This window comes from Labrus mixtus, chromosome 6 (assembly GCF_963584025.1).
Source record: "Labrus mixtus chromosome 6, fLabMix1.1, whole genome shotgun sequence".
NCBI classification, from domain to species: Eukaryota; Metazoa; Chordata; class Actinopteri; order Labriformes; family Labridae; genus Labrus; species Labrus mixtus.
Window position 1 is genome coordinate 7511786 of NC_083617.1, and position 27416 is coordinate 7539201.

The 27416-nt window shown below is 40.8% G+C and overlaps 1 protein-coding gene across 1 annotated transcript; it reads left to right on the plus strand.

Moving 5' to 3' along the window:
- The first annotated feature begins 540 nt into the window (after positions 1–540).
- crtac1b (cartilage acidic protein 1b) lies at positions 541–27416 on the plus strand. Its single transcript, XM_061039778.1, has 15 exons — positions 541–826; positions 3974–4161; positions 5888–6084; positions 7942–8078; positions 10725–10881; positions 13534–13668; positions 13771–13913; positions 18259–18395; positions 20149–20231; positions 20452–20552; positions 20644–20812; positions 22039–22184; positions 22908–22950; positions 23046–23189; positions 24423–27416. The coding sequence occupies exons 2-15, from the start codon at positions 3980–3982 to the stop codon at positions 24548–24550; spliced, it is 1902 nt and encodes a 633-aa protein (XP_060895761.1). The 5' UTR covers positions 541–826; positions 3974–3979; the 3' UTR covers positions 24551–27416.

Here is a 27416-nt window from a genome sequence, read left to right on the forward strand (position 1 = left end):
TTGAGCATGAAAATAAAGATTTTGTGATAATGAACCGGCTTTTATTGAAGTCCCTGTTCCGTTGTCATGGTTTGTTTACAAGCTGCAGTGTTTGGAGGGTGGGGCCACAGTTTGACAGATATGAGTGACTACCGAACTATGATTAATGACATAAACAACACTCTGCCAACCTTTTTCATATCAGTGACCCCTAAAAACCAGGCTTGAGCACACAACTGCACATGCATCAAGATTTTATAACAGAGAGCGTGAGTTATAAAGCCCATAAAAAAATGTGTTTTACTCAAAACTGTAAAAAAAATAACTATTTATTACACCTGTGCACACTTTTGTTGAGATAGTTTTTTATTTATACCCAAACTTTAATAAGTTTTTGCCAAAGAAAAAAAAAAAGATTAAAAAAAGACAAAAGGATGACTGTATTGTCGCACGTGGATGTGTGCAGGAGTCACAGCATCCCGACTGAACCAATGAAGCTGCAAACCAGCACACCATCATTCCAGCTGCGCCCCGCTGCCAAACCATAATGAACACCTGCGGACACGCCCACCTGCAGCTTTTCAGCTCCCTTATTGGCTCTTTGTTTAAACATCTCGCAGGCTGTCCAGGGATTGGCTCCAACATCACACAAGTGATTTCGTAAAGCAAATCTTTTGGAAGTTGTTTAAAGGGGATAAGTGGGAAAAACCCTTGAGATAACTGCGGGATCAACAGCACAATTATTTGACTGTATCTCCCGCTCTCTTTTTTTCCTCTCTCTCTCTCTCTCTCTTGCTGCTGTTAATCGCTGGAGGATTTGTCGGATTTCCTGAGCGTCTCTGCATCTGTGAGTACCTGAGTTTACTTGCTGCTGAAGCTGCTTCGTGTATTTCTCCGGGTCAGGATGAGAGCAGAGCTCTGCTGCTCAGAGAGATGATAGAAAGTTGATCTCAGTTCAGCAATTTTGCGCTCAGAGTGAAAAATAATGTCGAGTTGTAAGATGCTTACTTGACAAGTTAGAGTCGGAGAGCTCGTAATTCTATTTCATCATCAAATGGCACGATGAAGTGCTGCTTCTTAAAAGTGGTTTTCAAATATAGAAAAAGCCGAGCAGCACTAAGAAATACGACTGTTTCAATTTACTATTTTAAATAGTAAGTGCTACTGAAATCTCTGAAAACACTCTAAAAAATGTGTGAAATTTCTATTTGTGAATAATTGTAAAGATTTCGAGTTTTTTCTGTTCAACTCCAGACCAGGTTTTTATCTTTGCAATTTTCGGGCGTAATTCTTTTCAGTTTATTATTTTTGTATATGTTTCCATTTGCTTTTATGTGGTATGTAATTCAGAGTAGTGCCTTTTATATCATATAAAATAATCTCATATTTGATTAAAAAAAATGAAAAAAATGAAACATTCTAAGAAAGTTCAATGCCAAAATTTTAAACTTTTTGAGCTTGATGTTTTGGTAAAAAAAAACAACAACAACAAGTTTTCTGTTTTCACCAAGATTTATCAAAAATATTTAAATCATGAAGTTTCGTTTTGACAGATAAAATGTTTTTAACTGTTGATTTGATCAGTGATCTGTTGTGGTGTTAGCTTAATATGAATGGACATTTTTGAATTCTCAAAGTGTAATTCAATTCAAAGGGTCTGGTACAATAGTTCTGCAGTGTGTGTGTGTCCTTCACACAGAAGAGACTTTCTTAGAAGTGTGTGTGTGTGTGTGTGTGTGTGTGTGTGTGTGTGAAAGTGAAGATGTTGCTGGCTCTTTGTCGCAGTGTTATCAGGATCTGAGCTGGGCTTGAACGCTCCAGAAGGCACATGCTGATGTTGCATGCTGTGATAATGGCCTCTTAATGCCAACATAAATAACCAAATCGAAAACATTTCTCTGCTCCAAACAACAGATTCTCTTCCACACTTATTTCATGGTCTCTGACTGTTTTACTACAAATTACCTCATTTTGACGAGTCCTATACTCTGATAGTGTGCCGGCTCTCTGTTGACCCTGCAGATGGTGCACACTAAAACAATGAGTGCATCAATAGTTTTGTAAATTGTTGTGTGTGCAAAAGTCAAATTGCAACTTTGCTTGACGACTCATGTGGGGTGTCTTGTTTTATTTTTTTACTGCAGTTAATGCGGGGCAAAGTGAGTGTACGTCCTTGACTGGATAATGTAGAACTCCTCCATTTCAGCAGACTGGTCCCCAGTGGTTTAGAACACTTCCATGTCATTTTCTACGTCCGGAAACTGCTACATTATTGGGAATTTGTTACTTTCTTCTCTGCGTTCAGACTGGTTATATTTCCTGTGTAGTCCTCTCTCAGTACCATGGAAAAATATCTGTCTTTTATTCTAACCTCATTTTTAATGGTTTGAAGTTCAGCTGGACAGATTGAAGTTTTCAGTAGACGTGGTATCTTCTAAAATAAGTTGTTGTTCCCGCCTAATTGTGTATTTCAAAGAACTTTCTCAGTGGACCTGGACATGTAGACATATCAAAAGATTTGACCCTTTTTCCAGCAAACATTGTTTTTATGTTTTGAAGTTTCCTTATCCTCCTCTTTTTGATTAATAGTAGTCTACCTGTTTCTAACAAAGAGCATTTAGATGCAAGTCTTTAAAGCTGCCGTTTGTTGTCTGGACCTGCACAGCTCATTTGTCATCACATCCTCTTTTGTGGGGAGAAACTGCCTCTTCTCCTGCCCCTTTTGTTGTTAATCAACCCCTCTGCTAACACACACAGTCTACATCGCTTCAAACCAGCGTTATCACTAGACTCCGCTCGCCGTGGGAGCTAGCATTAGCTCGGGCCATATTTCTGCAGGTGTCAGCGGAGGTGCTTCCTCTCCCTGCCGTTGTGCTTTTCAGAGTATTACTCAAACAGCAATGCGGTTTTATCTCAAATTGAATTGTTGAGCGAGATGTTAAAGAGCCATACATCACCTGGACACTCGGAGCAGAGAGGAAGAATCTGCAGCAGTGCAGGAGTGGAGATGGGAACAGCTCAATGGCATTACAGGTGGAACGAGCGTGATGATGAAGGCTGCGTTCATAAATCCACGGGCAGAGCAAATCAAGCTGTCAGCATGAATGCCATTTAGTGTGTGTGTGTGTGTGTGTGTGTGTGTGTGTGTGTGTAAAATTTTGCAGAGCTGTTGAGGATGAGCGTATTATTTTAGCTTTAAGGAGGTGACCTTCCTCTTTTTTTAAACTCCTCAGTTGTGTTTCTCTTATGTTTTCAGCATCAGAGACCCCGCCTCTACCTGCCTGCACCTCACAGGTCGATTGGATCAATTCCTTCATGTTCACCTTTTATCCACTGAGCACCAAAAGGACACTAACACATCACACAGCCCTTTGATCCCAAAAAGCTTTCCTAATTTAGAGTTGCTCACTGTCTGTGAGGAAACAGCACCTCCTGGTTCTATCAGGTCGTATTGGTTTCTTATTCTGGCCTCGGGCTAATGCCCTGCTCCACGTATGGATTTTCTGTCCTGTATTTTCTCGGCCTGTCCTCTTGTGATGGGTAGTTCAGATCTAACCCCGCAGAACGCTGCTGATTGCGGTGGTAGATCTTCATCTTTATGTCTGAGTATTGCAGAAAGCTCTGCCAACGATCTGCTGATGTTCGCCCCGCGATGGATTTGAAGTATTTGCTACAGGGCGCATGTGTTGCAGTTTAGAAGTTTATGACTTACAGTTTATCTGATTCTCATTTGTGCAGCCTCTCAGGACAAAGTGTGCTGGAGATCAACCAGACAGGGTGGTGTTTAAGTGTGTTTTAGGAGAGATGTAAAAGCTGCATTGATTTACTTTTTACATGGACTTCAAAAATAGCTGCACCTTTTCTCATTTGAAATATTTTCTTTTTGGGAGGAAAAAGCAGCAGATGTAGTTTGTAGCTGCAGAAAGACAAACAGTAAGATGATAAAAGCCTTCCTGGCGCTGTGGTGATGCAAACAGTGTGTTTTTACCTCCAGGTGAGGATGTTGTGGCTGGTGTTGCTCCTACCTGCCCTCTCCTCGGCTCAGCGATCAGAGCCAATGTTTTCAGCTGTAACCAAGACCGTCCTGCCTCCCGACTACGACAACAACCCCACCCAGCTGAACTACGGCATGGCAGTCACCGATGTGGACGGGGATGGAGACCTGGAGATGTTTGTAGCGGGGTGAGAGAGGGGGAAGCAGATCCTGTAAAACAGTGTTACGTTTTTTTATCCAGGCTTGATGAAACCTAAACCCCTAATGTCCCCCTGGGCTTCCCACAGTGAAACATTTGTTCTCATGTTGTATCATTATGGACAATTAGAGCAATTAATTAACTGTTGAGTGATATCCAACTCTAAATCAGAGGCTGAATTAAAACGTCCCTGTCATTTTCTAAGCTAAAGGTTAAAGATAAAAGCCTAAAAGATGAGGATGGTGAGGGTGCCCTGCGGCTCACTCAGCTGATGAAAATGGATGTGATTGGATTGAGTGCATTGATGGGAACAGTTTGGCAAGCTTGCCTCCATCCAGAGAGGCAGTAATAAATTTCTCAATGCTTAACAGAATATAGATGGAGCAAAATGACCCCGCTTAATAAATGTCATTTCGCCAAGACATCCTGTGTGAGTATCCTTGATAAGAGGGCATAAAAAGACCCCATTTAGTAGATTCTTTAGTTGAAGTGTTTTAGATTATACTAAATTGACCTTGTTTACTTTTACACCGTAGGACTGTGTTAATAGTCAGAACAGGGAAGAGTTTTCACAGGTGTTGATTAATTAGATTTTTTGTCGTCCTCTGGCCCATTTTCTCTCTTAACTTTAAACTTAACAAACACTTCTTTTAAGATTTATTTTGGGGATTTCATTACTTTATTTGACAGGACAGTGGATAGAGTAGGACATTGGGGAGAGAGAGTGGGGTATGAAAGCAGGAAAGCAGCCGGACTTGTACCCTGGCTGCCTGGTTAGCCTGTGTACAGGGGGCTCGACCTAACTGCTAGGTCAACTGGTGCCCCATACCGAACAAACATTTAAAAGATTTCTCATAGAGTTTCAAAAATTGTTTAATTATATATTGATTTGAAAAGGGACATTGTGCATTAATCAACATTCAGACGGATGTGTATGTACCTGAGTTAGACAAAAGGTTCATTTTCATCGGCAGTCCCTTTGCCAGATGTTTTTTCGCATCATAATATTAAATATAACCCATTAACATATAGAAAAAAAACTAAACATATATAAATATATACAATACATTACGGTAAGTAAATTGATTGGCGCTCTATGTGAAGAATCTGAATAAGTTCAGGGATTATTATTAACATGTGCTCTTAGGTGAGTGCTGCCATTGTTGTCACTTCTTCATTCTGTAGTGTAGTGTAAATGATTTATCCTAAGTTTTCAGAGAGACGGTCAAACTGCAAGAAGTGATTCATTATCATTTTTCTAGTGAGAATTAGTTTCTAGTTTTCTTGAAATCGCCATGGGATTCAGGATTAAGCTAGTAGTGGCTAATGTAGCCTTGAGCTGATAGCTTCAACCGAAATGTGAGCAGTGGTAAGTTCACTTACAAACTCCTTACATCATTTTTTTCTTAAAACATAAATTAAGTTCTGTTTAGTGTCATCATTTATTAAGGCAAGCAAAGGCTATCACAATGAGTGGTGTTTCCCAAGATCTATAGCAGACTAAGAACAGTGAAATCAGTGGATTGTATCTTTAAGATTTGTATCAAAGTTATCAGGGGACTTAAACATCTTGCTTCAATAAAATTCTGCAAAACAATCTAGTTGTGTCTTAAAAAACAAAAAAAACCCCACTATTTTATTCAGGCTTCAAATTTCCGGCTGACAGGCTTATGTAATGAAGATGTAACAGCTTTCCTTTTGGTGCCTTTTGACAGCTACAATGGCCCGAACCTGGTTTTAAAGTATGACAAGCAGAGGAAAAGGCTTGTCAACATCGCTGTCGACAACCGTAGCTCCCCCTTCTATGCCCTGAGAGACCGTCAAGGCAACGCCATCGGAGTGACAGCGTGTGACATCGACGGAGACGGTCGGGAGGAGATTTATGTCCTCAACACCAATAACGCTTTCTCTGGTACAGTAGATTTTTTTTTTAAAACACTCAGACACTCTCTGTTACCTCTCTTCTTGTACAGCGACAAAGCAGGAGGATCAGTATGCAGATATTAAGCTTATCTCATCGGCGTCTTCATCAGATAGCAGATACGCTTTGTGCTGCTATTAATCAATCCGAGAGCTACAGAGCACATACTGCCAAAACTGCAACACCTCACCTCTATCATTTTATGAAAACGATAAAGGTCACTTTAAGCTCATTGTTGTTAACAATCCCTCAAACTTCTTGTAATGCACAATTGACCACATTCACATGGCGGCCATTTTCCTCTGACATCCCTAGAAAGGTGGGGAAGCTCAAATGCTGCTATCAGGAAGTACTGCTGTGTTCCAGGTCGTAGTTCATGCAAACGTAGGAAATCTCATAAATCTTTATCATTTCATCGCTTCCAGATTCAACAGCAAATTGAAAGGACACGATAGTTAAAGTTCAGGGGCTTTGAGCCGCCTGTCGAGGTAAAACGAAATATTTAATAACACTTAAGCTACAGTCAGATAACACCAAATGTTAGCGTTCAACCTCTTCCAAACAATTTACCATTAGCCTGCAAGTGTTACAGGATTTGATGAGAAGGTCGTACATTTCTATCTAATGTAAACTAGGAAGGATTTTATGCTAACATTAACTGTTGTCTGCTGTTAACTAAAAAGTAAGATGTGTTTATTGAACAAACATATGGCCTGGTGTCCTGTCAGATAGCCACTTGCCACAGTCTTCAGTGAGTTGGTAATCAAATCCATGGGACATTCGCCTGTGTCAATGTAAAACAACAGAGCCTATTTGAAAACCCATTAGCTTCTGTCAGACAACAGCAAAGGTTAGCAAACAACCAACTTCTAGTCACCATTAGACCCCTTATAAACAAGAAAGTAACTAAACGCTAACAATACATTTTGCTAGCTTTATAAAGGTTAAGTTTTGATGCAAACAGAAAGACGTATATTCGTAGTAAATGCTACTTGTAGCTGGGAAGTGGCTGAATGCTAACAATAGCTTCTGTCTGATGCTAGCTAATGATGTATGAAAAAGTCCTCCAGGATTTTCAATATCTGCTGTCTTCTTAATTTCTTATCAGTCAAATCCAAACGCCCTATGCCACCACATGCCAGTTTTCTCAAGTTAAAACATGTTTGATTATCAATTAGCTAGGGTCAAACAGCAAACATTAGCATTCAGACACTTCCTAGCAAGGAAAGGGGTTCAATGCTACTATTAAATGTTTTCCCACAGTGGTTAATGAAGCATCAAAACTGTATCTTGATTTGAAAAATGGTCCCAATTTCACTCAGTTATCACTTTTAATGTCTTTCCAGTTGCTTATTTTGAAAGCCTGAGGGTAACTGGCACTTATGTAAAGATTCAACCGCCTCCTAGCTATTCTTTTTTATTAGCGAGGAAGTGCTGAATATTAATATCACTGTCAGTGTTATACAATATGATTAGAAATGCGTAAATTCCTAACTTATAGTAAGTCAGCTTTGAAGTGATTGAATGAAAACATTATCGTTTGTCAGACTGGAGCTAATAAATCATCAAATAAGATGATTTAACAAAAAATATATCTCAGTGTCCCTCTGGGCTTTTCATTAGCCACTGTCTTTAGTTGCTGATCTGTCAGGAATCAATGAAATGAAACCTCTTTGTCATATTCCCCGCGCTTTAACCCCTTGAAACCAGCAGTATGACATAACAGCATTTGAGCTCTCCAGTCTGAGTATGTCAACAGGAATGAAATAGCCGCCATGTGAATATGTTGTAAAACTCTTTACTCTGGACGATCGTTGCCTCTCTGACACTGCATCTCTCCTCATCAAGGTCGGGCAACGTACTCTGACAAGCTGTTTAAGTTCCGCAATGGACGCTTTGAAGATCTGCTGAACGACGACATTAACGAACACAGAGACGTGGCCAACCGAATGGCTGGGCGCTCAGTGGCCTGTGTGGACAGAAAGGTACTAAATACACACACAAACACACTTATGCACACAGACTAAATTCAAATCCGCACACTCACAAACTCCCTCGAGTGTCTTCTGTGTACATGCATGGATGGGTCTGTTTGTTTACCAGTGATAACTCATGCCCTGCCTACGCCGCCCTTCTCAGCATGTGCTATGACAGTTCATTTGGGGGAATGGTGTGCCATTTTCTCTCTTCTGTCCATCGCACCAGTGTAATTACAGAAGCCAGGGCTCGTTTGTTTTATAGAACATCGTATGAGGGGAGGAGTGATGACTGCACACTACTGCTTTCTGCCCGTAGCATTTTCTCTCGCTCTCTCAGTCACTTTCCCATTGTTTTCTTCCCTCTTTCCACCTCTTTTACGCCCTTTTTTCTCTCTGTGACGGACACGCTCGTACTCTCTTTGTCTCTTATCTCACACACGCATACAGCTCTTACATCCAATCAGGGGAGGGGATAAAGGAAGTAATAGTGGGAAGAAGACAGTAGGGATTACAATAGATTTTCTTTAACGGAGATGGGACTGTGGTTTAAAAAAAATAAAAAAAACCACAGTCCCATCTCAGTGAGCACTGATAGGTTGTGCAGCAGCCAAACTGATTGGAAAGATATCTGCTTTTAATGGCATAATGCTTTTAGAGGGAGCCAAAGTGTGCTCTTCCATGCAGGTTCCTGCAGACTGACAGTGAAAAGACTGAAACACATTTTCCTAGTGCTGATCAAGTTCTGTTAGAATACATTTGGAACAACAGCATAACTTTGCATGGCTCAAATTGAATGCATTTTGTTTAGTGTGCAAGGTAGTTACTGATTTGGTATTTTAGTCACAAATAATGTGTTATCGTTCAAGAAAAAAAAGAGAGGGATAATTAGTCATCCAACTGTTTCATCCCTCCCAGTCTCCTTGAAAGTGACGTGCCATCATTAGTCTTTGACAAACTGATGAAGGTGACATATTGAGGGATCTCACATTGAACTGATGGAGTGGTTCCCTCTGCAACCACTCTGTAGCAGGATAGAGGCTATGGAAATAAGTCAAGCTCAAAATTCAGAATAATTCCAATGGGTTAAATAGAAAGCACAATATTAATCTCTTTTAAAAAAAAAGGTGAAAATGCAACATAAGAGGTGGGTAGCTCACTCAGACGTCTCTGTGATCGCTGTAAAGTTGGATGTAAAAGGCTTGCAGGCTAATATCCGTGCACCCACATGCACTCTGCAGGCATGCATGTCACACTATTCACAACGCCAATTCCAGTGACAGAAATTAGCCTTGGGCGAAGACTTATTGAAAAATCGTTGACTTTTAAGTTTGTTAAGTAACTGCCAGTGGCCTTCAGGTCTTACATTGTAGTTCATTCACATTTTTTTCAAACTCTGTGTGTGTGTGTGTGTGTGTGTGTGTGTGTGTGTATGTGTGAGTCCAACTCACTCCTCTCACCGCAACAGGCCATAATGTGTCGCTTCATGGCATTTACATCAACAAGACTCATTTACTTTCCTTGTCTTGTGAAAATAAAGTAAAGCTAACATAAATGGTGAGATGGCGTGTGTATGTGTGCGCTTTTGCATATGTTCATGTGTTTGTATTGATTGGAATATGTTAGGCCTGGTGGGAAAGCTCATTGGAATCGAGTGTGTAGTCTATTAGTGTGGTTCCGTCTGTGAGTTTGTGTCTGCAGGGACTCTGACTGATAATGGAGTGTGAAATTAATCTCCAAAGGGAGGCGGAGGAAGGAGGATGGAAGGAGGCTGAGGAAGAGGGAGTAAGGGTAGGAAACAGGGAAAAGGCGGAGATGAGGGGGGGAAGAAAAGGTTTTATTGGAAGATGGTGAAACTTCAAACTATTCATAGAGATACCAACAGAATACAGATAGGGTTAAAGGATAAAGGTAATGTTAGATATAACAGGTTGATCATTTTAACTCAGGATATAGAACAATGTTTTTTAGGATGAGAATGTGTAAAATGAAGTTGTTAAACCAAAAAGTCAAAAAGACAATTACTCACAGTGATTCATCTACAGGAAGTGATCACCCCATTCTGCAGATCTCATCGACTTTACAAAACTTTATTCTGATTTACAATTACCTCATTGTTAAGATGTCCAATCTGCAATTTTACTTCTTAGGGTCAATTTTGTTGCTCTCTTTCTTTTTTTTCTAACAATAATCTGTACACGACATGCTGAGCACCGAAGGATTTAGCGGCCAGATATATTTTTCAGGAGTTGGTGGGGACCAAAAACAGAGACAAAAGAGGAGGGATTTTGAACCTCATCAAAGTCATCAGGTGGTCAGCCACATGGTTTAAACAATATTTTTTTAGTGTCTTTGTAACTGTTGGATGTGTCAGTGTGTTTGCTGAGAAGTTTTTCAGCTGAAATGTTGATGATTTGTTTTATTTCTGAGGGCCCCATGTGAACTTGTGCATTATGGAAAACATGCATTATATGTTGTTTGTTGTTGTCATTGGTATGTGCTTCTGAGTTTACATGTATATTGCTGATTATTGATTTTTTTAGTCCTAATATAGGACTTCACTTCAGTTTAAGACGAATTTCCCCACAGCGACGTATCGTATCGTGTCATATTGAATGGGAACCGTACTTGTTTTTGTTGTTTATTTCTCTCCAGGGTACTGGACGTTATGCCATCTACATAGCTAACTATGCCAGTGGAACCGTGGGTCCTCATGCTCTCATTGAAATGGATGAGACAGCGAGTGACCTCTCTCAGGGCGTCATTGCTCTCTCTAATGTGGCGGAGCAGGCGGGAGTCAACAAGTTCACAGGTAGGTGTGAAGAAATGCATGACTCTCAGTGTGTGTGTGTGTGTGTGTGTGTGTGTGTGTGTGTGTGTGTGTGTTTGTGTGCGTGTGTGAGAGACGTAGACCTTCCCTTTAAGAACATTGAGCACTGCTGGACCTTCAGTCTGATTTATACAGACATCTGCAGAGGAGCATGTGCTTGTTGTAGACAGAGTCTGAAATATTGGACTTTAGAGGATGGAAGATGTGAGGCAAGTAAGGAAGAGTTGGGTGGGTGCCAGGTGAAAAAAAGGAAGCAGAAAGAAAGAGAGCATGATGGGTGTAAGTGTAAGAGAAGAAAGAGAGGGAGATGTGTATGTGGGCTCTTTTGGCCCCGTCAGCTGTTTACTACAGTCAAAGTCACACGGAGGCGAAGAGGAAGGACGGCACACACATACATCAGAGCGGCTCAACAGTCTAGAGATAGCATCTATCACAGCCTGGTGAGGTTCCCTCAGACATCTGAAGGTGTGAATACAAATACATGGACACCACTACTGTACTGCACACTACTTTTAATGAGCCAGAGACAGTTTGACTAGAGTCTGTGTTTTCAACAGAGGCTGACAAGAAGAAGCTGGTGTTATTTCACAGATTGAAAATAATCACTGCTCGCATGCTGACTGATTAGTTTGTAAATTTTGAAACTAGAAAGTAGCAAGGTAGCATTGTCAGAGTAAAAGATGAAATCACTAGAGTGCATTTCTCATTGTCCTCTCTTTAAAGCTTTAGTTTTAGGTGGTCATGAAGCAGTCATAATTAATACTACTCCTCCAAAAGCAAACAATAAGATTAAACTATTTTAGGTAGATATCTTAACGCTTGTTGCTGTTGCCACAGCGTCAGTTTCAGTCAACAAGTAACGCCTTTGTTGACATTTTCCACAAACAAATCCACAGTTAGTGGTTCATGAACGTGTAAAGTATGCAAATACAGCTTTACAAAAGTTCCAGACAGAAATAGCAAGGAGTTAAGAGGAACCACTTTGTCTCTGGATGACCAGATGTATCAGTTAAACATTGAGAGAAGAGGTTTTTTATTGGGCAGAAGAAGTCCCATGTTGGACAAACTTTGATTTGCTTTCATGGACAAACATGAAATGATTGTCTGCAGTGCAGGAGTCCTGCAGTGTCTCTAGAAAATACTGTATGTATAACACACTTTGAAAGACCAGTAACATTTTAAGAAATGAAAGTTCATCACAACAGCTTCAGAGAAAAGAAAATAGTTTCTTTAGTTCAAAATTTCCATTGATTCTGTTTAAATATAAGCCTTAAGCTGTACAGCGTCCACCAAAAGGCCTCTTCTGACCCTTTGTTGTATTTCTATTTGGGGTAGTTGTGTTCAATATTTTATTGCCACCTGTTGTTTTAAATTCTTGATGTTTTCTTTTTCGCTGCCTTGTTTCTAAAGTTCTGGCTTCTGAGGAACACCAGAGATTCAAAATGAGCAAAGGAGTTAGACGGACAAAAGTTGCCATTTAAAGCTTTTGAGACCGAATGGGTGACCTTGAAATAGATTTTGTTTACTATAAAAATAACACTGAAATTCATCACAACACTCCCCCAAGCTTGCATCAACATGCATTTAACCCTGTGATAGGTATCTGCTGTAGTTTAAAGGAGGAGAACAATAAACGCCAACATGAACAATTTCACAATGATCTGTTCCTTTGATAACGGAGACCATCATGAGGAGAAAAAAAAAAAAGAGAAAAGCTGCCTGTGCGATACTTTATTGTAACCACTTGAATGTCCTTGACGCTGGTGTCCAACTAACTTTTGGAAATGGTCGACGACTTTGTGATTGAGTGTTGCAGAATCAATCTTCATCATCCGGGGATCTTTTTTGCATGCAGGATGTCATCTAAGTCACTGTGAGGGGGGGCAGCAAGAGCTAAGCCGGCTCACAATGCTGTGAATGATGTAGGGCGGACGGCTTTGTCATCAAACTGCCGTTAATCAGAGCAGAGGGACAGTGGGTGAAGTTGTATATCTAATGGTTACATATCTCTGGGGAGACATTAGCGGTTTATGGCCATAGGGGGCGAGTGATATTTGTCTGGGCTGATGGAGCGGGCCAGTAAATCAGGAACAAGTCCTGACTCACAGCACTGACTCTGCATACTCGAAGGGCAATCAGAGAGCCCTCTCCACTCTGTAATTAGACTCCACCGGTCTCAGATGAGACACTTTAGCGAGACACTTCACTTTATAGAATGTCATTGGAAATTCCTGTGGTGATATTGAGTGGAGTGACGAGTTGCAAAGGTCTTTTCACAATGAGAAAATTACAGATGGTTTTTGTTTAATGCAAAAGATTCTGTGCATGTGTATTTGTATGTCTGTGCTTGTTCCTACTGTAGGTGTGTCTGTTTGTGTGTGTAGCCCATCATAGTCAGTGTCTGTGTCAGCAGAAAGACCTGCCCTGCAAAGAGGAAATGGCCTGGAAAGACTGTAATAAACTCTCGCTGTTCATTTCTGTTATGGAGCTGATCTCTCTCCCTCGCTTATTTTTTGTTTTTTTTCCACTCTTCCCACGTTATTTTCTTTATAAAACTGTCTGTTCGCCCTCTTGTCTTCCCATCTTATTTTCTCTTACCACTGAGCAACATTGTGCCTCTTTCTCTTTGTGCAGGAGGGCGCGGCGTTGTTGTTGGGCCCATCGTCAGTCAAACCCTGTCCGATGTGTTTTGCGACAATGAGTATGGACCCAATTTCCTGTTCAAGAACAACGGAGATGGAACTTTTACTGATGTGGCACAGCAGGCAGGTAAAGGAACCATTACATATTTATATTGAGAAAAAAAAAGAGAGAGAACAACACAGAAGGCGGGCTATCATTCAGAATAAAGAGTATACTCTTTACCTGTAGGTTTGGAGGACCCCATGCAGCACGGCAGAGGAGTCGCTCTGGCAGATTTCAACCGTGATGGAAAGACAGACATCGTCTACGGGAACTGGAACGGACCTCATCGTCTGTACATACAGATGAATAACCGCAAACAGAAGTTCAAGGTCAGTCCAAGGTTGTTTTCTGAGGAATCACAAATGTAAAACTAGAAGAAATGCTGATTGCAGAGCGAGACTTTCATTGCCTTATTGAGTTTATGTACAAAGGTGATTTATGCTGAAAGAGTATCAGCTATACCTGTTCTATAGGTTTTTGCCTTTATTTGATAGGACAGTGGACAGAGTGGGAAGGACAGAGGGTGGGGAATGACATGCTGGGAAACGGGCGCCCCATCATAAGCACAAAGCTCTCATTTCATATCTGTTTTTGTATCTGCACTGAACCAAACAACGCCATCATATAGGTGTCCAAGAGTGTGTTCTTTGAAGACTTATTTTGGGTCTTTTATTTGAGAGACTGAACATTCACTGGATAAGAGTCAGAGATTGGGGAGAGAGTGAGTTGGGAATGACGTGCGTAAAAAGGAGCCACAAGTGAGATTCAAACTTGTGCCATGCACTTGGAGGACTACCCTTCGTACATGGGGTGCGGGAACTAAACACTAGGCCACCGGCGCCCCAACAGAGTGTGATTTGAATGCACCATCCAGTGTTCTGGGAGCTTTAGAGGTGTGACTTGTAAACAACAGCACCGGCATTACACACATACAGAGGCCCTGTCCCATCCTGCTGGTTCCCCCATTTATACAGAAGTGGGCTGTGATCCTGCTCCTGGTGCTGCATCAACAGTTGAAAAAGAATCACCTGGGTATTGAACCTTTTAAACTAAAAAATAAGCTAAATTAACAGGATGTGTGAAAAAATATATAGAGGGAAGTAAAACAAAGTTACAGAGGATATGTGAAAAAAATACTTTTAAACAAGTTGGTGAAGAGTAAAAATGGAGCTTGCAGAGAAATTCAAACTCTTCTTACTTTTACACACCTGCTCACCTGCTCATTATAGGTATGATTGCATGATTGTTGGTTTTGGGAAGGTAGAAAAATAATCAGATATCTTCACATGAAACCACCCTCAGATTCCTCTACCATGTCGTACTAATGCCTTTTAAGTGACCCACATTACAAAATACATCATTTGATTCTAGTTGTACTCTGGACTGGTGTCAGCAGCTTTGGTTTTGACTCTTTCTGTGGTAAAAAAGTATTTCCATTAAAAACAGATCACAGGTGGTTCTGTGGATATTCCAGAGTAATTACTACTTATTGATTATCTACAGTCTGTGATAAGCTCACTGGATCAGGCACAGCAAATGATGACGGACAACTTTAGAGTGAGGTTGTTTCTCTTTTCCTCTCTCAGTGTAATCAATGTCTAAATGAACAAGCTGCACACAAACAGCAGATCCCACTCATTAACTCTGTGAATCACAGTTATCTATGCTAATGAACGGCAAGTGAATTAGGACTACTCAGTGCTGGCCAGCTTTAGGATTTAAGTGTGTGAGATTTAAAGATGGACGGGCAGTGATTTACTGACTCGACGGATATAGACGACTCCTGTGAGGCAGCCTGCTGTGAGCACGTGTTTGTGTAGTACAGTGAAGAGCAGCAGACACAAAGACGGGCTGTCCTGCGTGTAAATCTGTGAAGGTGTTGTGCTCAGTGATCTATCTCTCAGCACCTGCAGCAGCATTTTTTACCAAAGAGATAAACGTCACAAGAGACATCTTTATAGGGGTCGAATAAGGGGTTAATGTGTGATGGTTAGCCCAGAGACAGTTCCATCAGCCTTAGACTTAGACACACACACACACACACGCGCACGCACACACACACACACACACACACACACACTCACTAAGCGCTCCAATACACACACAAACAGAGAGAAGACAAATTGAATAAGCAAGCTGATGTTTTTTTAAACCAAGATTGTTAAATCACAAGCCCACAACAACACGTTTAAGACCCCTTTCCCCCACACGCTGACACTCCTACTTGCCGTGTTGACCTTTGGCATGCATAATGAAGCCGTTGTATCACTCCAGTAAACCGCTAATTAAATTGGGCTGAAACAGCAGCTTGCCTGGGTGGTGGAAAGTGCCGATTAGGCCCGTTTGTGCTTTAATTAAAATCTATTGCTGAGGTTTTCCTTGCAATAGGTTTAACAAGCCTGCACACACACACACACACACACACACACACACACACACACACACACAAAACACAAATACCTAATACATATTTAAAAAGCTAGAAAAGGTCCCAACTCGAAGTTTTGCCCTGGCAGGTATTGTGAACCAAAACATTTAAAAACTGACTTTATTGGCACAATGAGGTGGAGTTTAGAAGAATAATTTGAATCTCCATTATAATCACTATACGTTAAAGTTTGTAATAAAAACACAACACTCTAATATATCAGACATTCTAAGATTTGTCGATGATGATGATTTGAAATCCAAAGATATTTGCGGGCACACCTGAACCTTAAATCTCAACACTCAACACCAACTTGAGAAATTTCCCTCAATATGTTTTTATTTCATAACCAGACATTTTCTAAAATCCATCCACATCCATGTTACAAACTATCAAGCAACACATAGTTGTTAACGGAACATTTAATAAATAAATAAATGTTTTCGGATGAATAATCCGATCCTGCTTTCATTTAATAGTGTTTAAGACTCATTGGAAAGTCTTTACCATTGGACACCTACACTGCAGCAACGGCAACAGGCAATTAAAAAGTAACTTTGTAGAAATGGTCAATGTTGTCGCCGATAGTCTTTTTTTTGTATCTCACAAAAATTAATTTCAGCCTGTTTCATTACCAGCTAAAATTCCCTCACATGATTTTTAAGATTGAAATCATTTATTTCATCATTATGATTTACTGTTAAAGCCTCTTGTGGGTTACTTGCAGTACCACTACAACCCACTAGAGGGCCACAGCAAACACTTTGCTAATTGCTGTACTGTATCATAAGTACATGATTTAAAACAACAAAATTGTTATTCTTAATATTTATTTAGAGTTAAAATAATTTCCTTTTCAGAAGAAATAGAGAGTTGACATGAGAAACTACAAAAGTTTTGAACAGTCGTTTCTAAAAACTTTCCCAGTACATTCTTTTTTTTTTGTGGGGAGAGTGGCTTTCATTGTCTTTATGGCCCTTCTCTTCACCAACCTTGTATTACAGTAAACTCAGATCTGTCCCCCCCCCCTCCCTCCCCCGTAGCCTCAGTTGGCCATCCACTCTCCTTCACCTGAGAAGCAGAAGGTCACTGTGGTCCCCCCTCCCCTCCCCCTTTGGCTTTATGAGCCTTATAATTAAAACAGGGAGTAAATACAGGGGGGAGTGAAGGGCTGCTCTATAACTCTTTCCGACTTATCACCGTGTCACTGAAGCGGGGAGATATCCGTTACTTTCTCGTGCAAAAACTCCTCTGCTGAGAAGACTCTTTTTTTTGGCCTGGAGAGCTGCAGTCTACTTTTCTGATGCCAGAGGATGTAAAAAGGGTCTCAGTTCTTATCTTTAGGCTTCAGTGGAAACTCTGAGCCAGGGTGACTTACAGTGAGTGATGACAGATCAGTGTCTCACTCAAGGACTGGACGCTGATTATTGATGCTGTTTGTTGTGAGAATTGCATTTGTGACCTTCAGGTTATGGAAGAGTCTCTCTAGTCATTGGCTCAGTTCACACCACCTGTCAACATGTTGGACTGAACACACACAGCATGCTGGCTCTGATGTTGTGTTGCAGTGAAGATCTCTTTCTTTCTTGTAACTCTAAAATGATCCTTCACTGATTTATGATTGGCTCTGTGATGTTCTCACATTCGGCTTCAAGAGTTTTTTTGGTGATCAAGCTGCATTTCTTACTGTTGATTTTCAGCAACAATATAGTTTCCTTTAGCATGACAACCAACCCCTTAAAACTCTGGAATTGACCAACAGATAACCCTATCAATAAAAAAAGCAAATGTTTCAGTTTGCATTTGACAGAAATAGAAGTGTAACACAAAGGAAATGTCACGTGTTTGTGTCTGGAAAGCAAATATTAGAGACTGTTGGATAATTACAAACTATTCATAAACTGAGCCCTTATCCCCAAAATATAATAACAAATATTTAAACTAGAACAGAATTATTTCAATACGACAAACACATCAGGCTTAAATGATTTCAGTGAGCATAAATAAAAGTGTTAACTTGTGAGGTAGCTTCACCAACGCACAAAGATGTGATGAGCAAGACCATACAGACATATTTAATGACAAAAGTCTTAAGAAGTTGTTTAGAAGTAAATCAAATTTGCAAAAGCTCACCTGTTTTTAAAATCCCTCAACTGAAAAACAAACTGCTGTCATGGCGTCTCTGCATAGGTGTGTGTTTTTGTGTGTGTTTTGTGTGTTTGTAATGTCCCTTTTTTTCCTCTTAGGACATAGCATCCCAGAAATTTTCTATGCCGTCTCCTGTTCGCACCGTTATCGCTGCAGACTTCGACAATGACAACGAGCTGGAGGTCTTTTTCAATAACATCGCCTACAGGGGTCCCTCTGCCAACAGGCTCTTTAGGTACTCACTAAGAAACACATACACACATACACCTTGGAAATATAAACACAAAGTATTATGCTGCGTTTAGGTATTCATTTGGTAATGAGCTTAATAGATTACTCCTGTGTCTTGATTTAATATTCTAAAACTGAGCTTGGAAGCTGAGAAGAATTTTAAACCGTCAGCCAAGGATACTTATCTAGTCTGGCATCCCGCCTCCTCCTCCACACATGGATGAATCTTTCATTAAGACAGTTTTAGGTCTCTTTTTTGGCTGACGGTTTGGCTTCCACTCGAGATAATATTAATGAACTCAGCCTCTCAAAATGCAATATATGATACATATCAATTGTTAGGACTGAATAGTAGAATAAACCCGTCCTGTCTGAATAAAAAATCTGATCTGGCTTATTTTCTTGAATAGGATGCAGCAGTCATGATGAATGTTGCCATGAGCTGGTGGGTCAATTCATCCTGAATATCAATAATCAGTGTAAGCCCCAGAGATTTCCTGGATCAGAATATTCCTGAACGTCGAGTCACTGGCGCAGAATTTGTCTTCGTGCACACGGTGAAGGGCTGACAGGGGTCACTGCTTCACAGCTCGTGGCTCCACCATTGTCTAGTATGAAGATGAATCAGCTCATTTAAATCTCTGGCACTGAGGAGACAAGCTAAAACTATTATACCTCAGATAATTAATTCAATATAGCTAATCAATATTTAGTTGAGCAGCGGGGTTTAGCAGCCAGAATCTGCACATTGATGCACTTTGAAATTGAATTATGACTTAAAGAACCTGAAGTATACAGAAAAGGGTTTTACCGCTATAGATGCTGTACTGTAGCAGGTAATTATTTCTTACAATATCTTTCATAGATTACATTAAACACAAGTTTTGACCAGAGTGAATAGAAGACAATCAAATCAAAATCATCGATATTTAGTTTTCTAAAGATTAGTGCATCAGATACATACACATGAATACTAATAATCAATAGAGAAAAATCTGATATTGAAATATGGAAAGTGTAGCACCTGTGGCTTCTCATTTGTGACAGTAATGCAAGAAGAGTAAAGTGTTTAGAAAATAATAATAATTGTGCACTGTCTACATAACCGCCACACCCCCCCCCCCCCCCCCCCCCTCCTGTTGGCTCTGTGGGTGTTTGTGTGTACTTTGTCTTGTTGCTGTTTCAGCTGTGTGAATTATCTATGTTGTAGATATTATATTCATATGGAGCTCCTAAGGGGACATGGGTGGACCAAAAAAAAAAAGGTTTCTGGTGCTCACTATCGTTGAATATCCCTTGGGATCAATAAAGTATCTATCTATCTATCCATCAGAAACTATGTTGTGCTCATGCAACACCTTCTCGTGCTCACAGGATATATTCTGGTGTGCAGCAGAAACTTATTTTCCAATTTTTTTCTGCTGATGTCACTTAAGGGGCTCTGTAAATTTAACCTACTATTCTCTTTATTTTTAATGCAATGTTAGGTATACAGAGTACTATAGTAATGGGGGCAGCATTGAGACTACACAATATGAGACATGAATCTCATTTGATATGATGATTTTATGTATCGTATGTTAAATAATCTGTAAAGTAATTAGTTCCCATATTGTGGATTTATAAGGACAGTATTTCTTTTTTAAATGCATTTGAGTAAAAAAGCTTCAGTTCCTTCCAACACTTCACATTTTTTTATTCATAGTGGCCACATTATTAGAGTTTGATATTGATTGGGGGAACTTTTGATTTGACAGGGTGAGCAGGAGAGAGCATGGAGACCCTCAGATAGAAGAGCTGAACGTTGGAGAGGCATCAGAGCCTGAAGGACGAGGAACTGGTGAGTATCTGTATCAAGACTGATCATTAACAATGACAAGAACCTGCTATTCCTACATCCTACCATTAGGTGGCACCAGAGCTCCACTAGCTATTTGAAATCCCTCATGCGCTTTAATGTTCCACATAATTAGTTATATGACCGTCCATGAGAATAATGAATGTTACAAAGGCTGTTTCCTGCAGTGTTTACCTGCATCATTACTGTGATGGATCTGCAGGAGCTGTGGCCACTGACTTCGATGGAGACGGGCGCCTTGAGCTGCTGGTGTCTCATGGTGAAAGTGCAGCACAGCCGCTCTCTGTTTATAAAGTCAATCTGGTGAGTAATAAAGAAACATCATAAAAACCTCAAAACTATAAATAAGTATAGAATAATCTGACCCTTTCTTATCACCTGTTTTATGTCTTAGGGCACCACTAACGCCTGGCTGCGAGTCATTCCCAGGACCAAGTTTGGAGCTTTTGCCAGAGGAGCTAAAGTGGTGTTGTACACTAAAAAAAGCGGCCCCCACACACGGATCATAGATGGAGGCTCAGGATACCTGTGTGAGATGGAACCTGTGGCACACTTTGGCCTTGGTAAGTTTTGGGAATCTTTGGGTGTCTCGCGATTCGATTTCGATTCTTGGGGTCACGATTCGATTCAGAATCTATTTACGATTCAAAACGATTCTGGATTCCTTCATACTTCAGGATCTACTCCAGTCATCTGTGAGACTGGCTGAATTTGTTGCTCTATTTGGGATTTGTGAGTTTAAGAGATAGCCGAAAGCAGAAGATTTTTGGAAGTTATGAATCTATTTTAAATCTCAGAAGATAGGAATCTCGATTTTTACTGCAACGTCTTAGCTGTCTGAATATGTTCTCTAGTAGGGCTGATCTTATGATGTATAATTAGGGATTGTCAGAGTAATGACTGAATCGTCTTAACTGCTATAAAACTGTTTCAGTAGAATGATGAAAAGCAACTAAATTCTCACATTTAAGTCACTAAATCAGGAATAACCAACAATTTCAGCACAAATCTTTGTTCAGCTGGGTAAAGGACAGACTGACAAAGAGAAATAGACAGAGTGAGTGATAAAGAGCGCCGCAGTGTGAACGGAAATAAAAAGATAGTTTCAATACCTCCACTTGATTGGACACCCATGGGAGTTGTGTGTAGGATGCCGCTTGTTAGACAAAGTGGGGACAGATGAGGGACAGATGCTGCAGCTGGAAGCCAGCCTGGAACCAGCTTCCTGACTCCCCCTGCCCTCTAAGGGACTGTCAGCTGGTAGTCATCCAGGCCTGGTAGCTCACCCTCTGCTGGCCCTTCTCCCTGCTCAGTAAGCGTGGTCTGTTCTGTAGGGGCTCAGTTTTAATGCCTGATTACTCATAAGACACTCGAGGAGCAGCATGGTTGCTTCAGAACAGTCCTGCACTCTGTAAAAAAGCTACAGTTGAGATAAACTCTTTCTACTACATGAAGAGGCGTCATGTGGCTTCAGAACAGGTGAATTATTCTTTGGCTCTCAGGCAGCACACCTGCTGAGTAAATCACTGTCTGGCAAGGTAACTCAAGATCTGTTTACATTAGAAATGCCACTTTAATTAAGGCTGCAGAGGCCCTCTGGAGAGGGGCTTTCTCTCTGCCTGATTAAAGCAGTTAATGGAGAGAGAAGAGGAGAATGCAGCTCTGTCTTTCACTGTGACAGTGTCAGTGAAAAACAGAAAAACAGCCTGTGTTAACTGACAGTATGTACTGAACCTTGTGAGTCCTCGATAACCACTTATGTTTATGTTGATGTTTCGTGTCTGACTAGGTAAGGATGTGGCTACCAATGTGGAGGTGTACTGGCCGGATGGTCGATCTTTGGCCCGGCCCCTGGAACCTTCAGACATCAACTCAGTGTTAGAGATCCACTATCCAAGAGACGAGGAGGAGGTCACTCCTACAGTGGAGATAGAGGTGCAGCAGAGCTTCAAAGCAATGAGATATTCTAATTTAACGTTGAATAGGACCTGTCACTTTAAAGAACTTAAAAAATGGGTTGTGTATCTGGTTAAATCAAATCAGTAATGATCAACTCTTTAGGAGCCCTTTGAATTAAGACTGAAAATCTTAGGTTTTGCTTACATTATGCATTTTCTACAAGTACTTTTCCTTTAGTCAAATAACAGCTCAGCCACTGTTGAACTTGGGCATCATGAGGGCTCAGCAGCTAATTCTCTGCTTTCTACCAAGTCATGCAAAGAGCAAAGACTCACTTACATTAAGAGTGAAGTTAAGGACAGTGAAGATGGGTACCAGTAAAAGACAACACTGAACTAGGGATGAACTAATAATATTCACTCATTTGATATATACATGGAGGTGTGTGACAGCTCTGTCTGCGTGTAGCAAGGATCTGTTGTAACAAAACGCATCACGATACAGTTTGATAGATTGTGATTTATATATAATATATATATGAATAAGATGATGAGATGCAGCCTTTGTTACGCTAACCTTTTGAGGGGGCTTTTTTTAATATGCTAGATATGTGCGTATTTCTAAGCTATTATAAATAAATAAATACATTCCTTTAGGTGAACCTATCTGGATAATCATGTAAATCAATATCTAGCTGGTATACAAGATTTTTCATCCACAAACCTCCTTGTTTCTAATGAGGCTGTCTGTGTGTTACAGTGTGGTCATGGGTTTGCTCTGAATGAGAACGGCCGGTGCACAGGTAAGTTCTTCATATTTTTTTTTGATGCTCCCTCTCTGCTTGTGTCTAAAATAAAGACAAAGTGTGTTTCGTCCTCTCGCCTCCACCTCCCTCAGATGAAGATGAGTGTACCCAGTTTCCCTCTGTGTGCCCCTCTGACCGGTCCGTCTGCACCAACACCTACGGCAGCTATAAGTGCCGCGCCAAGAGGAGATGCAACCAGGGCTTCGAGCCCAACGACGATGGGTCGGCCTGTGTGGGTGAGTGGTCCTGGCAGAGTCAGGCTAGACTTAGCTGGATTACAGCGATCAGGAGAACAAAGGTAGCACGGCCAGAGAATGAGATGCCTTAAGCTGCCTTAATTACTCTGCTTTTTTCAGTAAAGGCTTAAAGGTGCACATTCCTCAGGCCGTGTCCCCTCTCTGGACCCGGCTGTCTTGCATGACCACCTCCCTCACGTGAATGCGCTCTCTTACAGCCATGAGAGCCGCCGAAAATGTGGACTGAAAAGAAAATACGCGTAAACGATACTGAGGTTATACTGTACGTGTAATCAAGGACATCCACTAAAATCTGAGTTTAAATAAACTTCATAAGCACTGGGAGATCAATTTAAAAAAAAACAGGTCAGTCGGTGGTCAGAGCACTTCACTGCTCTGCGATGTAACTGATAATATTTTGATTGAAATCTGCACTGTGAACATTTGAGCTGTTGTCATGGTGTATGGTGTCATGGTGTGTTCTCACTGATAGAGTACGTCCCTCAGAAATGCATGATGACTTTGTTTTGTAATCCTGCTTTTATTTTCCATGAGCGGTGATGATTTCATCCATCCAACAATAGAGTACAGTTCAATGACCTTATGCTCTAGTGGATGATTTCACTACTCAACGTCACTGTTGTTTTACACTGGTTGTAGATTTCGGTTGTTTATTTTGTTATCATCTAATCATAACGCTTTGTCATATTTCACTTCCGCCTACATTTCAGTACACGCTTAACAGACGTTATTGTCAGTCGTCGCTCCGTCTCTGAGACAATTAGGCACGAGAGGCAGAACTGTGACAAACACTGAATTAAGAATAATGCTTTTCACTGACTGGTAATTGGGAAGTGAAAACGTCATTTCTGCGAAAATATTTTGGGCAGTTTGGACGTTTCGCTCTACTAGGTAATGATGAACCTTATGTCTCTGTGGTGGAGCTAAACCATGACTCAACTTATGCTACAAACTAATTAGTTTCAACGTCTGGTTTAGTGTGGCTTTCACACCCACTGGATAACTGAGAACCTTCACAGACGACCAATTCAAACCCAGTATACTGTAAAGAGTTCACAGAAACCTTTTAAATTTAGATTAAAAACCAATCTTTAATACGTTTATATGCTCACTATCATGTACGTGTGACTCTATGTTACGTGATTAGAAGACTTTTTAAAATGCAGATGTTGGTGAACTTTCCCTTGTCCTCTGTTTTGCCTTTCTCTGCAGCCCAGGTGGCTTACTTTGGGGGAACGCGGTCTTCTGGGGCAAACAAGTGGTCAGGCTTTTCTCTCTGGGGGCTCTCGGTCTCTGTGCTGCCCCTCGTCTCTACCCATCTGAGGATTGGACTCCTGTAGCTGTTGCTGTCTTCTCCCTATCACAGCACCCTCCACTCCTAAAAGGGGAATGTACAGAAACTCTTGGAGAACCTTAACATGAAACATCGACTTCCTTCTTCTCCTCTGTGGATCTCTGCTATGGTTTTTCCACCTGTTATTTCCAGTCTAACCCCTTCCTCGCTGCTGCTATGTGTCACCTCTTGGCTCCCGGCCCCTTCTGGACTGTAAAGACACACACAGGGAGCATGCTCGCTGGGAGCTACGGGGTTCAGAACTAACTGTGTCACACCCGCAGAGCCCTCACGTCATCACCTGGCACTTATCTTTGTGGGACCTGAACTGAGGCCAAGTCAATAAGTGGAGCTGCAGCACATAAACCTCTGCACACACAGCAGACAGATCTACTGGCTGCAGCGACCACAGTCATTAGAGGCACGCTGAGGCCCCATCTGCAGCTCAACAATGCCACTATGTTAATCCTTACAGTGTCACTCGCATTCTTATAATGGGCTAACTGGGATGCTGAGAACCAGCAGGTCTCGAAGCTTTAGGTTCTGTGTTTGTTTGTGTGCGTTTGAGTGTGTGTGTGTGTGTGTGTGTGTGAGAGAGTGTTTGTCGAGTCCAAAAAGGCAGTTGGGTAGAGGAACATATGCCAGACCATCTGTCTCCAATGGTTGGTGATATTTTGTTACCTATGAATAGAACAACAGCACAGTGATGAATAAACACACAGATCTGTGTGTGTGAGAGCACAAACGCAGGCAGGAGCTAATTAATTCATGTAAAGAACTTGAACCGTTCACAACTGACTTGGCAAAGTTTTAATTACATAAAACTTGATGTAGACGTTTTGAATGGACATTACCATACCGTATTTACTGCTAATATTTATCCTCAACTTAGTGTATAGTGCTTGTTTTTCTGCTGAAATAAAATAAAGAGCAGGCGACAAGAACATGAATAAAAACTCATAAGATGTGGATTCTTAAGGAGCATGTGTTTCTAAAATAAAAGTATTGTTCTTAAGAAAAACTTTGAAGTAAACTAAATTGTCCCTTACATGTAACATCAGTGCGTTTCAAATGTTAGAGTTGAAGCACAGTGGCTGGAAAGTGCCTTTAACCCATTTTAAAACTTTGAATGGTTTGTGACATAAAATGAAACTAGGCGGGATTAGAGCTGCTGATGGTTCATATTTTTGTCTCTTTCAACAAACTAACTTTCCTATCCTGCTGATGCCATTCAGTCCTAACGCTAACAAACTAAATGAATGACTAATATATACATTTTGAAAGCTTATTTCTAAATAATCGATTTCCTGAAGCAGTCGGAAACAGCCGTCGTATCAAATGTCACTCAAATAGCAGTACACTGCTGGTTCTGCTGAACTAAAGTCCTTTTAGATTATAGTAGTAGTAGATTGCTGCCAGTATTTGTGTGATTTACTGACAATGGAAAAGATGGCCCATGTTCTATTATTCTAATATGAACATATATTTATTTGAATTATAACTTTAGTCCACTAAACTGTATCCATTTAATGATAAATAAGACACAAAGATAAAAAGGGGAGTGAATTTAAGGCAAAGAGAGTTTAACCTCTCAAGGACCCAGATGTGTGTCAGCTGATCCGTCTTGATACAACTTACATGAAGTGCACTTTAAAGATGCAGTTGGGGCACTGGTTTAGGGGCTTCAGTCCTCATCGTACTCTTTGTTGGTTCGACTCCCCAATTAGCAACTAACCCCCTCTCCCTCTTACCCATATTTCTTGTCTCTCGTCAAAAAGGCCACACACAAACAATGCAGTTAATCACACAGAACACTACATTTATTATTAACCATCAATCCTTGCCAAATGTTTCTCGACAGTTTTTTTATCAAATATTTTGGAACAAAAAGTTGTGCAAAAACAGATGACTGACAGTGTTTTGCTTCCACGTTATTCCGTAGGGGAGCATCAGTTCTCCTCTGTGCAATCCCAGTGTACAAACTACGCAACACAACCCCAAACTTATCCAGTATAAGCCCACGATCGGTGTCTCAGCAGGGGATAGATTGTTCTTCGAGAACTGGCCTGTACAGTCCTCCAGAGGTAGAGGCCGAGTGTGCGTGGGTGTGTGTGTGTGTGTAAATCCTCTCTTTTTTCACTCGCTGAGGGAAGCGTTACATTTTTTGGGACTTTTTTTAAAATCTGAAACCTCACACATTCCATTTAAGAAAGAGCACCAAACAACGTCCCTGGACATCGGCTTGAGTGCTCTAATGAGTTGGACTCAGACCACAGATGCCACCTGTAAATATCCAACATGTCCACTGAGATTTAGAGACTGGACTTATTCCTCTCGGAGAGGCATCGGAGCATGAAGAACTAATAAACAAACGATGATGGATGTGTTGAGGCAATTAAAATGACTCACCATGGATCTTTGTTGGATCCACGTCGAAGATGTTGTCATGCTTTTCTGTGTGTACGCCAAAGAATCTGTGGAGGGAGAGTCACAAGGGGTTCAGCAAGATCGTGTCCGCTGAAGGGTGATATTTGAATATATCTGCTCAGATATGTTCACCGTACAATTATGTCAAAGAGGATCAACTGAGGTTGCTGAGAGATGTTATTGTAAAGACAAAAAAAGACCTTTTCTATAGTTTCAATCACACTCTTGAACTGTATCACAGAGGACTCACAGTTTGCATGAACACTTAGATCAACACATGGTTATAAAACTTGCACGCTTTGAAAAAAAGGACAAAGTTGTTTTTTGACCCCTTTGCCCACATTCTCCTACTTAATCACACTCTTAATAACAATGTAATCATTTCATGTCCAACACATGCTTGTGTGAATCCCGTTTGTATCTTTTACTATAAATGTGTTGAAATA

What these genes read in the sequence shown, in the direction of transcription:
- crtac1b (XM_061039778.1), top strand. Translation starts at nt 3,980, where the DNA reads ATGTTGTGGCTGGTGTTGCTCCTACCTGCCCTCTCCTCGGCTCAGCGA. An exon ending in GGGAGTCAACAAGTTCACAG is followed by an intron (nt 10,882 to 13,533) that starts GTAGGTGTGAAG and finishes CTCTTTGTGCAG; the next exon opens with GAGGGCGCGGCGTTGTTGTT. An exon ending in CGATGGGTCGGCCTGTGTGG is followed by an intron (nt 23,190 to 24,422) that starts GTGAGTGGTCCT and finishes CTTTCTCTGCAG; the next exon opens with CCCAGGTGGCTTACTTTGGG.